Source organism: Mytilus californianus, unplaced genomic scaffold (assembly GCF_021869535.1).
Source record: "Mytilus californianus isolate M0D057914Y unplaced genomic scaffold, xbMytCali1.0.p SCAF_3, whole genome shotgun sequence".
Lineage (NCBI taxonomy): Eukaryota > Metazoa > Mollusca > Bivalvia > Mytilida > Mytilidae > Mytilus > Mytilus californianus.
The window spans coordinates 25,197,997-25,210,159 of record NW_026262679.1 but is presented as its reverse complement, the minus strand read 5'-3'; the positions used below and the strand labels follow the sequence as shown (position 1 = coordinate 25,210,159).

The 12,163-nt window shown below is 31.4% G+C and overlaps 1 protein-coding gene across 3 annotated transcripts in view; it reads left to right on the top strand.

Moving 5' to 3' along the window:
• The first annotated feature begins 237 nt into the window (after positions 1–237).
• Positions 238–12,163, top strand: part of LOC127734185 (HEAT repeat-containing protein 4-like) — a 32,122-nt gene continuing 20,196 nt past the window's right edge. The window contains exons 1-5 of one of the 3 annotated variants that reach the window (XM_052243915.1): positions 238–385; positions 3,092–4,158; positions 4,802–4,941; positions 9,453–9,470; positions 10,491–10,631. In XM_052243915.1, the coding sequence (XP_052099875.1) occupies positions 3,107–4,158; positions 4,802–4,941; positions 9,453–9,470; positions 10,491–10,631 (1,351 nt within the window). In that variant the 5' untranslated portion in view covers positions 238–385; positions 3,092–3,106. Of the gene's footprint in view, positions 386–3,091; positions 4,159–4,801; positions 4,942–8,166; positions 8,182–9,452; positions 9,471–10,490; positions 10,632–12,163 lie in introns of all 3 variants that reach the window. The other 2 variants (XM_052243916.1, XM_052243918.1) reach the window with 2 other exon arrangements.

Sequence of the window (12,163 nt, the reverse complement as noted above, 5' to 3'; positions counted from 1 at the left end):
CTTTAATATCAATATTGAATATGTTTATTGTGTATATGTATGTATTTTCGGTAATGAAATTGCAAAGAGCTTATGTAATTATTTTATGATATGCCGATATTTTTGCTTTTAAATAAAGCTTTTAATTGCGATAGAGAAAGAGTTCATGGAGTTAGTTAAAAAAAATACAATGAAATGCGGAATCGTAACAAGTTTATTCCGATAATCTCCGGTTGTTAAAATAGACAATTCAAACATTTGAAGGACTAAGATGTCAGCCTGGTAACGGACGCAAACTGAAAACTGGAACTAAAAAAATATATTAAAATGTAGCTGATCTGTAGCTTAAAATGCACATTTGTAAACGACAGCGTGACCCAACATAGTCATCAATAAAAGGGGGAATGTATGTTAAGATTAAAAACAACCAGAAACAAAATTATTGAGGCCACTCTTCAATTTTATTTACACTTGTTTATCATGTATTGGCGTGCTGGCTATTGAAAGGTCGTCTTGTACACTGCCACACTGTAAATCTGTGCTTTAAATTGTATGTTGATGTAATGAACCTACTACCAAAAGGTGTTGATATCTGTAAATGCAGTATCGTTTGATTTTTTTGGGCTTTGATTCAATGTAGAATGCAAGTCCTAATACATGTAAATTAAACCTTATCGCTTTTGGGAATCTTCGATACATGACCTGAGAATCTGCGACACCTGAGCTATTGACATCATACAACAATACTCAGTTCTCCGAGTACAAAATTTGTACTTGAAACATCAAATCCAGTATATTGATTGGTTGAATTCTAAGTCTAAGAACAACAATCGTACTCATTGTGTGAAACCTCCGCACGTCAACTATCCTAAGGCGACTAAGAAACAAATATGGCGAGCACTGATACTTGGTAACTCGCCAATGTGGCGAGTGATATAAAATACTTCAACTGGCCAGAAAAAAATTATCTGGCCAGTTGAAGTATTTTGACAGTTGTCAGGCCTTATTTTGTCAAAGGTTCATGATTTTTTTAAGTCTGTTGAACTAATTTCAATCTGCATTGTTAATAGATATGATATTCCTAGCTCCTAAACCGTTTATTTATTGTGATTGGCAAACTTAAACATTATTATGATGACCTTGATACTTCATTGAATCAGTAAACTAAAACCTACTATACGATCCCCACCACACAGATTTTAATTTCTTGACTAAAATAAACATATTATGCATACAGTTGGGTATCAGTTGGTTACAAGTAAAACATTTAATATTAATTTCACCTTTCTATGGTCCTTGTATGTTTATTTTAAGCAAATTACAGGATGGACATTGTATTTGTTGACCAGATTTATAAGCCATTTTTTATACTTCTCTGATCATGTATGTTCAACAAGTACAATCTGGAGGCAAATTATGAAATAGTAATTTCAAAATTGGAATAGTTTTTAAGGCTAAATAATAAAAAAAAACCAAAAGGAACTAAATTAATAAGCAAAACCAGAAACTAAACATAAAAAAACCTTTGGTGCAGAACAGTGTAATTATTTCTGTTTTTTTTAAAATAAAAAATGTGATAATTATAGTAGAAGAGGCTGCTCAATAACTCCAGCATTTGTAGTAAGATTTATCCATAATCATTGGAATAAGGAAGTCTGGTTATGACAAAAAAATACCTTTAGACTTGTCAGTTGAGTTGTGGTAAAAATGTATTTGAAACCTCTTACCTAAGGTAATCACAAGATAAGTAGACTGCTCCCTTATATAACTGAGACTACTATATGTAAATAGTAATTTAAATTGTCAAGTTACCAGTTACAGATAAAAATAATGTACATAAGAACATACATTAAATAAATGGAATGGAATACATTGTAATATGTTTTAATAATTATGTATAAAAAAGAAGGCGAGTCCCAAAAGTAAATCACTTTGGCAAGTTGAAATGAATAGCTGCTCGCAAATTTAAATGAGCAAATGTTTATGATTGTAAAGCCCGGGTTCTAGGTCACAAAACTTTACTCATTGCTCAGAGTACAAAATTTATGCTCGAAACAACAAATCCAGTATTTTGATAGGTTGAATTCTGAGACTGAATACAATAATCATACTCTATATGTTTATGACTGTAAAGCCCGGGCTGTAGGTCTTAAAAGTTTACTCTGTACTCGGAGTACAAAATTTGTCCTTGAAAAACACCAAATCTAGTATTTTGTTGGTTGATTTCTGATTTTAAGTACGATAATCGTGGTCCAAATTTTTATGACCACATAAAATTATATTTTTTATCTTCATAAAAAATATCTATGAAATGTTATTTTTTAGTCTAACCCTTGGACACAACCCTGTACATGTAAGGAATTCTTTAAAACAGCCATAAAATATCCATTTTGTGTATTTACATACTTTTTTTTGTACTGAAAGTTGAGTTTTACTGCATTTATGTATTTGTATGCTTGGGTAATTATGCTTAGATGTAGATACATGTACATCCAAGTGATTAATTTTCCTACTGGCATATTTATGAGGAAACTTTCTTTATGATACGTACTAATCATTGCTAATGAAAGATGCTGATGTAATCTTATTGACTTATAAACTTTTATCATATCTTATTCATGTCCTCTTTTCTGTTAATGTTTGTCACCTTGCTTGTATATGTTTGCGTTAAACTGATGTATGGTAATTCTCCTGTGTCAATAGAGTGTTTGTATATGGGTTTTTACTTGCATGAATTTTTATTGCAAACTGACCCCATTTACTGATGGCGTACAATAAAATTACAACAAAGACAACTTCCGTTGTAAGATTCAACTTCTTTGAATATTTCTCAAAGTTAAAGTTTGATTTGTAGAACTAGACTCTTTATTAAAGAAGCACAAAATAAAACATAAATATTTTTAAATACTTGATATTTTTGAAAATGTTGAAATGAAACAAAAAACAAGTTGCACATGTATGTTTCCAAGATAATAACGTTTTCATGCACTTAATTATAAAGGGCATTTATTTATCTTCTCTTGAGTTCCGTTATAGACAGGGTTGACATGAAGATACATAGTATGCACTATTGACTAAGTAGTAGTACTCATAATCCAACATTCTTTTACAGATACAATAAGGAAAGATGGCATTGTTTGCTGATGCTTCAAGCCTCAGTGGCACCTTTGACAGATCTGAGAAATTAAGAACTCCTGCCTTATTTAGCTGTGCAGCTAGAGTTAAAATTCCTCAGTTAGGAGCAGAGGATTCTCAATTGAGCTTGCAGTTACCTCCCAAGAAACCAGCGCAGACCTCAATAGTGTTCCGTTCTTTTAGTCATCCAGAACCTGTAGATAGAAGATACTTAAAGAAAATAAGTTCAGATTTACATTTTGGCGAGGATGTTGTTAAAGACAGATGTTTCCATATGTTACCATATGATGAGAAGTACTTGTTTGAGGCTTTGTCATTGGATGGTATTGTTGAAGCTCCAGAAAAAGCAAAAATTCCACCTGGTCGACATGATTCACGAGGTACTGATAATAGACATATGCCATGCAACCTAACAAAATCTACAAAATCTCATTTAAAACCTCTCAAGAGAAAAATTATGGAGAAAGCCAAACAAATGCATGACGATGCTATCCAGAAAGCTGCCATTGATGAAGAGAAAAGAAAAGCGGAGGCTATTCCTGAAAATGAAGAAGAAGAGATTGAGGTCAAACAGAGTTTCTTTATCACAGAACCACAACTACAGCCTCCACAACCTAGTTCTGTTAGATATATACCTCCTGCTCCTCATTGGGAGCTCCCAAAAAGAGAAGAAGCTCAACCAGACAAAAAGGAGGTTAAAGTACAACCAAAACCTAAACCTTCTACAAAATCAGTGATATCTAGAGTCAGTAAAGGAAGACCTATAGTCCTAGAGGAAAAGAAAGAGGATGATTGGGATGCCTATGTCTTGTCAAAATTAAGTAAAAATATAGCCCAAAAACTTGTGCATGAAGGTATAGCTGATCCAGAAAGGAAGGAAAGGTTAACCAAATTATTAGAAACTCAGTATGGAAAAGCTGATCTAAATAATTTTTTCTTAGATGAGAATGACATACTGGATGTACATGAAGAAATGGAAAAAAAGGAGAGAGAAAAAGAAAAAGAAAGTAAACCTAAAAAGAAATGGAAGAAAAAAGAAGCTTCGTAAGTTTGATAAGCTACATGTTATGGTGTAGCTTTCTTATTTTCAATTTTGATCAGCATGTACTGATTTTGCTACATAATTATCTCAAAAGAAAACCATTTAATACTAACTGAAGAGATTTCTACGGGTGAAGAATATCATCCTAAAATTGGTTTCAAATTAGGGTAGGATCCCATCCCCCCCTTCCATTTTCCGAACCAGGCAAAATTACATATTATTTTATTTTGGGAATAAATCTATATTTATAAATAAAAATGAATAAAAGGAGATTTAGGTTATATTTGTCAATGAGACAGAAACCCAACAACACAAAAAACAAAAGATTTCTTATTGATAAGTAAATCTCTATAAGAATAAGATAAGCTACATATTAGGGAATTGTATGTTCAAGATAATATTTTTTTCAAATTTTAAAAAGCATATGATACTGGCAAATAAATTAAACAAAATATTCAAGAATATGACTTACAGTGATGCTATGAGGTTTCAACAGTGACTATCTGTTCTCAGTAGGATTCAGATTTGTGGGCTCTCCCTGTATATTGAAATTTACTATAAACATATCCTCAAAACCCTGAGTGAATACAGTTTTCTTTTGGTTTTTACTTTTCATTAAAATTTAAAATGATTATGATTTTTCAGTGTATTACAACGTGTATACAACATGCAGGAAGTTGAAAGAGAAGCCAACGATCCGTACTCTGATGACAACAAGGCTCCATTTTATAGACAACCCATAGGTCTTAGGAGAGTTATCAAAGAAAGGGAAAAAGAAGAAGCTGGTATGTTAATTATCTAAGCAAAATTAAATAGGATTTTAATTGTCTTGAAAAAAAATCAATGGAAGAAATTATTGGATGTTTACTTCCAGTCAGTCTGTCAGTTCAAATTTTGTGTAATTATGTAAAGTGTGCTAGCATTTCAATATGTATATATATATACTAAAAGCTACAATGAGATAACACACAGGAGCACCATATCCTATTCATAAGTGGAGGTCCACTGCCATCTCGATCAGCCCCTAGAATAATAGGGATCTAAAATTATTTAAAATCAGTTGAGCTTTTTTGACATTTCATGCTTAAAACTCTATTTTTAACAGGATTTAAGTTAACACAATTTTGCATTCAAATTGAAACAACTAAAACTTTATTTTAAAAGGTTGTAGTGAACTGTGACATCAGCAGTCTTTTACAACTGTTATCTGGACCATGGCTTCCAAAACGGTCATATATTCCGGACTTGACCGAAATTTATATAAAAAGACCGGCTGCTCTCAGCCTCAAACGGTCAAATATCATAGGTTTGCCACTTTTTGTTATTCAAGGCATTTTCATAAAACGGTCATTTCACTTTTTTTACCAACTATCGATCAGTAAAAATGTCCGTTTGGGCATTATAGTTTATAATTGTGGCAATCTATTTCACAAAGATATTTCGGTCATATTTGGGTTAAATTAAATAGATGCAGCATATTTCATACTTTGAAGTGTCTCAGTTAGTCTAATCCTCTGGGTACACAAATGCACGGCTTGCTACATCAATAAAAAGTCGAAAAAAAATTTGTTCTTTTATTTAAAAAACAACAAGCTGTCAAACAATTATCCCTTCAATAAGTAATATTGAAGCCATAAATCATTTACTGATTACAGGTCATTATCTTTGATGAGAGACCTTAGCTTGTCTTAATCAATAGAATTGATGATGCATAACAATGAACATAAAGGTGATCAGGTAAACGAGGTCAAACATGTAAGCGTGTATGGAACAACATCCTATTTAATTACGCTTTGTAGATATTATTGTAAATGACCATTCAGTTTTTAAAAAATTTCCTTAGATTTTAAAATAATTTTTCAAATAAGAATATTTATAAATGAATTCGAATATGTATGATATTCATTATTATATTTAAAAACACTGTACATCGTGTTGAATACTGGGGTACGCTAAAGGGTATTCAAAGTTATTTTCTTACATTTCAGCGGGTTACATCTAATTAATTTAGTCTAAAAGATTGAAATTATAAGAAATACGTTAATAAATATGATTTGATGAAAAATTTGAAAAGGTTTTAAACGAATAATCGTCAGAACCACGTTGTTTGAACTAGTACACGTGTGCGCATGTGTCTATTGTCCGCTGGTGGGAAATTTAATTATGCATCCTAATTCTTCAATAATGCTAAAATTATCATTGATTCCTTTATCTAACGTTCATTTCGAGTATTTTCTTGAAGAAATAACTTGAAAAGGCTACTTAACTCAATCGTAAACTTACACGGATATTACGTATCCGTCTCTGATCCATGATTTACCATTGTCAAGTCAACATCCGGCATTAGGAAAATGTGATTTTAAAAACAAAAGTAAAGCTTTTGACAGCGTTATTTGGCACAAATAAAGAGTCTAAAGCGGAATAGGTACGCTGATGTTGCACACTTCCAATGCTGCACTTTCAATTTAACACTTTATGTCAGAACATCGAATTTATATCAAAGTAAAGTTTAAGATCGTTTTAATGTCAATCATAATTTGGTTATATCAATTTTATCATATATGATGGCCAGCTGATTATCATAGTTGCCTAATTTACTAAGTCTAAAGGGATTTAAAATCGGGATAAGATATGAAATGTCCGGCTGGCTCAACAAAATTTTGGAAGCCCTGATCTGGACTGTCATGCACTGTTGTTTACAGACTGTTACTTCTGTTACCTGGACTGTCATGTACTGTTGTTTACAGACTGTTACTTCTGTTACCTGGACTGTCATGTACTGTTGTTTACAGACTGTTACAACTGTTACCTGGACTGTCATGCACTGTTGTTTACAGACTGTTACTTCTGTTACCTGGACTGTCATGTACTGTTGTTTACAGACTGTTACAACTGTTACCTGGACTGTCATGTACTGTTGTTTACAGACTGATACAACTGTTACCATGACTGTCATGTACTGTTGTTTACAGACTGATACAACTGTTACCTTGACTGTCATGTACTGTTGTTTACAGACTGTTACTTCTGTTACCTTGACTGTCATGTACTGTTGTTTACACAAAGTAAAGATGCATTCTTCTTAAGGACTGTGCTGTGTAAATTCCAAGCAATGTATAGATAACACGTGACAGTCTAGTTAAGGGTTGTGAAAGACTGTGATTCAGTCATCAAAAGATTTTAATAATCCAGGAGAAGTGTTTGTAATCCACTGTTATAGCTTGTTATTTGAATTAGCCCATAGCTGTTCAGGAACTGAAAATGGCTGCTACAGGCCTCATACTGGGATTTCTTATCTTATATACATAATGTGGTAGTGCAGAAATTGGCATAGTAGAATTGAGTTATGGGACAAAAAGTCTGAAAATCTTTCTATTGGCCTGTAGGTTAAATTCTTATAGACCCAGAAGCTGCCCAATAGTATTTTTTAAATCATGTGCTGGTGGTCCTGTGGAAGACTGGTCAACATTGAGGTTTCATTATCGTTATATCCCCTGACAATGTAGCGACTCCCTTTGAATATGAGGGTATATGTTTTACCAACAAAACTACTGTTGACATGACATTTATATAATATAAGTTATTAAAATATAGGTGCCAAATTAAATTATCTTCATTTTTTTGGGGAAAGAATTAGTATATTATTTTTCCTGGACTACCGGTATTCTCATTTTCATATATAATCTTGTCATTGTTCTGCAGAAATGTGAAATAAAATGCAAATTAAAAGATAATTTGACATTTAATTGTGTTTCATTTACAAATAGCTGCCAGGGGTAATGTGTTCAAATGATCCCTGCCTTTATGTACAAAGCTTCCAGTCCTTTATATGTGTAACATTAAGGAATATAATTTGCATTTTAATTATGAAGAGTCATTGATCTTTCATTTGAACAGAAACTAATTTACTCATTAACAAATGTGTGTTTGAGTGATATATATCAAGTGAAACCATATTTTAGCACAATGATTGCTTTCACATTCATTTAATGCTATTTGTTTCAACACAGAATCACTTGGAATAGGTATGAATGTGCACCTATTATGATCCATTGTGTATGATTGTTTCCAGCATTTTTATTTTTTTGGTGCTTTTATCCCTTTTTCTTGATAAAGACATGTTATACCTTTAGGCCAATTAAATTTATTTTTTGTTTGCTGTTGCGAAAATCACCTATTCTCATGTCATTTAAGAAATGTTACTTCTTCAAATTACATATTTTAAAAACATTTCAGTATTTCTTGTAAAGAATATAAGAATAATCCTGCCCCCTTTCAGAATTTTGAGTTGAGTTACAGTAAACAAATAACAAATTTAAGGATAGGCCAAGACAAATGTGTGGCCAGAATATATCTTTAGTTAGTTGAGTCTTTTTTATCCAATGCTTTGTCAGTGAAATATTGGAAATATATTGCTAAATGTTGTTTTTCTCCATTGATATTTTCAGAACATTAATTAACAAGATATCCAAGTCAATAGACCACTTTCGAGTTTTTTGCATTTCCATCAAAAATTTGGTTTTAGTGAACATCAGTCGTGCGTTTAGGGGCATTGTCACTTCCTTCCCATGTTGAACCAGCGGTTGAAAAAATATGATGCTATATTGCACGAATTTTTAGGCAAATTAAATTCTTAGTTATAATTGATAATCAGCACTGCTGTCATTAGGGAATTGTGATTAAGTACCTACGGAAATCATCATTTGTAGTTTATCCTACATGATGATCACCAAGACTCTTGATGAACTTTAATAGTCCAGGGATACAGACAGTCCCCTCTATATATGGTAAATGACGTCACAAAAGCGTGCATAATTGACAAACATTTCCGGTGAAGGACATAACTTGAAAGTGGTCTATTACATGATCAAAAGTTTTCCAATGTTGAAAATCCAGTTTAAGTGCACAATATCATATTATAGTCAAACACATAGTATGCACAAATAAACAGCTTCCATTAAGATTATACATCAACGAGACCATAATCTAACAACACAAAAAATTTAAAACACTTTTTGCAATCAACATTTATTCTATAGTGAATGTAGCAAATGTAGATGTGTTTCGGTGTAGTTCTATGTTTATTTATTATTGTACGTACCCTGACTAGATATGTTGTTTTTAAAATAATATATAACTGTAGTACAAAAGTAGATGTCTTGTGACATCAGTCTAATTCTGTAGTTTATAGATCATTTGGTTTTAGAACTTATCTCAGTAATTGTAACATATTTGGTGTTCGAATTTAAAAAAAAAGATTTTATAGAAATGATTCATTATTTTGTATTATATTCAGTGTACAGGCAAGCTGGTGGTTAGTATGTAGATTGGACTATATGTCAACTAATATACTATGTATTTGAGGGACTAGAAGGTTGGGGAGGACTATTGTTTTTTCACATACTCACACTATATTTCATCACTTTCTATGATAGAAGGGCAAAGTCATGAACCATTTATCACATCTCTTATGTATATTTTCCCGAAAAAATCTCAAGAGGACTTTTTATTTTTCGAGCTATTTTAAAAACTAGGATCATGATTTTTTTGACATGTTGCTAAAAATTACATAAATAGAGATAATATTTTAATATATATAGTCTACAAGAATTTAATGAAACAGTACATAATCACAACTTTTTATGCATATAAATCCTTATGGTTAAGTTAATCTTTTGTATAAATGCAGATTTTAAACCCTTCTGGTTCATTGTTGGGTGTTATTGCAGGTCAAACTTTGCCTTATAGTCCTTCATTTACACTAGAGGGTAGCTGTGTTAACCGGTCATCTTCTAATCTCGAAAATGACTATTTGAATAAGACTTAGTAAAACTGAATTGAAAAATAATACTTTAATGAATTAAACTGTTTTTTGATTGATAAATGCATGATTATGCTTTTTAATTATTTTATAATTATTTGTAGGAACAATAACTCATTTGTAAAGATTTGGTTTTGGTAAATGTTTTAACCAATGGTGTTTTAGGTGTTTGAAAAATAACTTAGAAACATATATAAGGTCAAAGACTTGAGTTTATAGAGCTAAAAATAAGAAGTATGATTTCATATTGTTTGTTTTTTCCTATAGTAAGCAGTTTTATTTCATTATATTACATTAACTACTAGTCTCATGCTTTTGTGGTTTTGGTTATAGTTACACTTTCTGTCGCCAATTCATTTATTTCATGTAGAAAACATTTAATAAAAACATAATTTTACATATTCATTACTTTTCTCTTTTTTTTTACTCTTTGATTGAGTAAATCATTATTAATAACATGTGGTACTTTTAAAAATTCAATTGGTTTCTGATTTGGTGCTTTTGTCCTTTTAGGTGTTATAAACAAAACAGCTGATATTGAAATCCCTGAATATAAAGCATCACCACCTCCTACAATCAGGGACTATGTCAATCCTAAAGTCGGAGATAAACTGTACGAGTCAGACAACAAATTTATACAGGAATGGCTCACAGGTTAGTATACAATCCTTCCCTAATCTTTAACCACAAGCTTTCTCAAAATCAGGAGCTGTACAATATATATATATATCAACCTAAAAGTCAAAAGTAAATTGTATAAATTATACAGAAAAAATGGCAGGTTTGCTTACATCTTTGCATAAAATTAGGCTATAAAGTACTGTAAATTCAGAATTTATTGCGAGGTTTTTATTATTGCGAATAATGCGACTGGGTAAGTATCGCAATAATTAGAACTCGCATTCAGATATCTGATTCCTGACATCGCAATAATTAGACCCGCATTTTTGTCCATTCTTCAAAAATCGCAATAATTTCTGAATTTACAGTATTCAGTTTTATGTTTTAATCTTCCTAAAGGACAATCTTGTTCTAAGACAACCCATCAGAAAGCCTTGGGCAACACACTTATAAAGGTATGTCAGACATTGGTATACAACACTCCTCCATCCACAAATCAGATACATTCCTCATATAGTCATTTTTTGTAAAATGTGTGTTAACCCAAAATTTGAATATAAAAATCAAATCAATGATAACAGATGTAAAGAAATATTTTTACATTTTTGACTGCTATAAGCAATTTTGTATATTTCAGCAAACATTCAAATATATATAAATAATAAATATAAAAAAAATCAATTCGGAATCTTTAGTTTGTAAGGATTATAAAATGCTATTTCAGGAAATTTACAGAAAAGTTTAAGATTTACTGAATAAAACAGTTGATATATGTTAGGTGGTGAGCAGGTTTACTGAATAAAAGAATTGATGTATGTCAGGTACTGAGGAGGTTTACTAAATAAAACAATTGATGTATGTTAGGTGCTGAGCAGGTTTACTAAATAAAACAATTGATGTATGTCAGGTACTGAGTAGGTTTACTAAATAAAACAATTGAAGGTATGTTAGGTACTGAGCAGGTTTACTCAATTGATGTATGTTAGGTGCTGAGCAGGTTTACTAAATAAAACAATTGATTTATGTTAGGTGCTGAGCAGGTTTACTAAATAAAACAATTGATGTATGTTAGGTGCTGAGTAGGTTTACTAAATAAAACAATTGATGTATGTTAGGTACTGAGTAGGTTTACTAAATAAAACAATTGATTTTTTATGTTAGGTGCTGAGCAGGTTTACTAAATAAAACAATTGATGTATGTCAGGTACTGAGTAGGTTTACTAAATAAAACAATTGAAGGTATGTTAGGTACTGAGCAGGTTTACTCAATTGATGTATGTTAGGTGCTGAGCAGGTTTACTAAATAAAACAATTGATTTATGTTAGGTGCTGAGCAGGTTTACTAAATAAAACAATTGATGTATGTTAGGTGTTGAGTAGGTTTACTAAATAAAACAATTGATGTATGTTAGGTACTGAGTAGGTTTACTAAATAAAACAATTGATTTTTTATGTTAGGTGCTGAGCAGGTTTACTAAATAAAACAATTGATGTATGTTAGGTACTGAGCAGGTTTACTCAATTGATGTATGTTAGGTGCTGAGCAGGTTTTTTAAATAAAACAA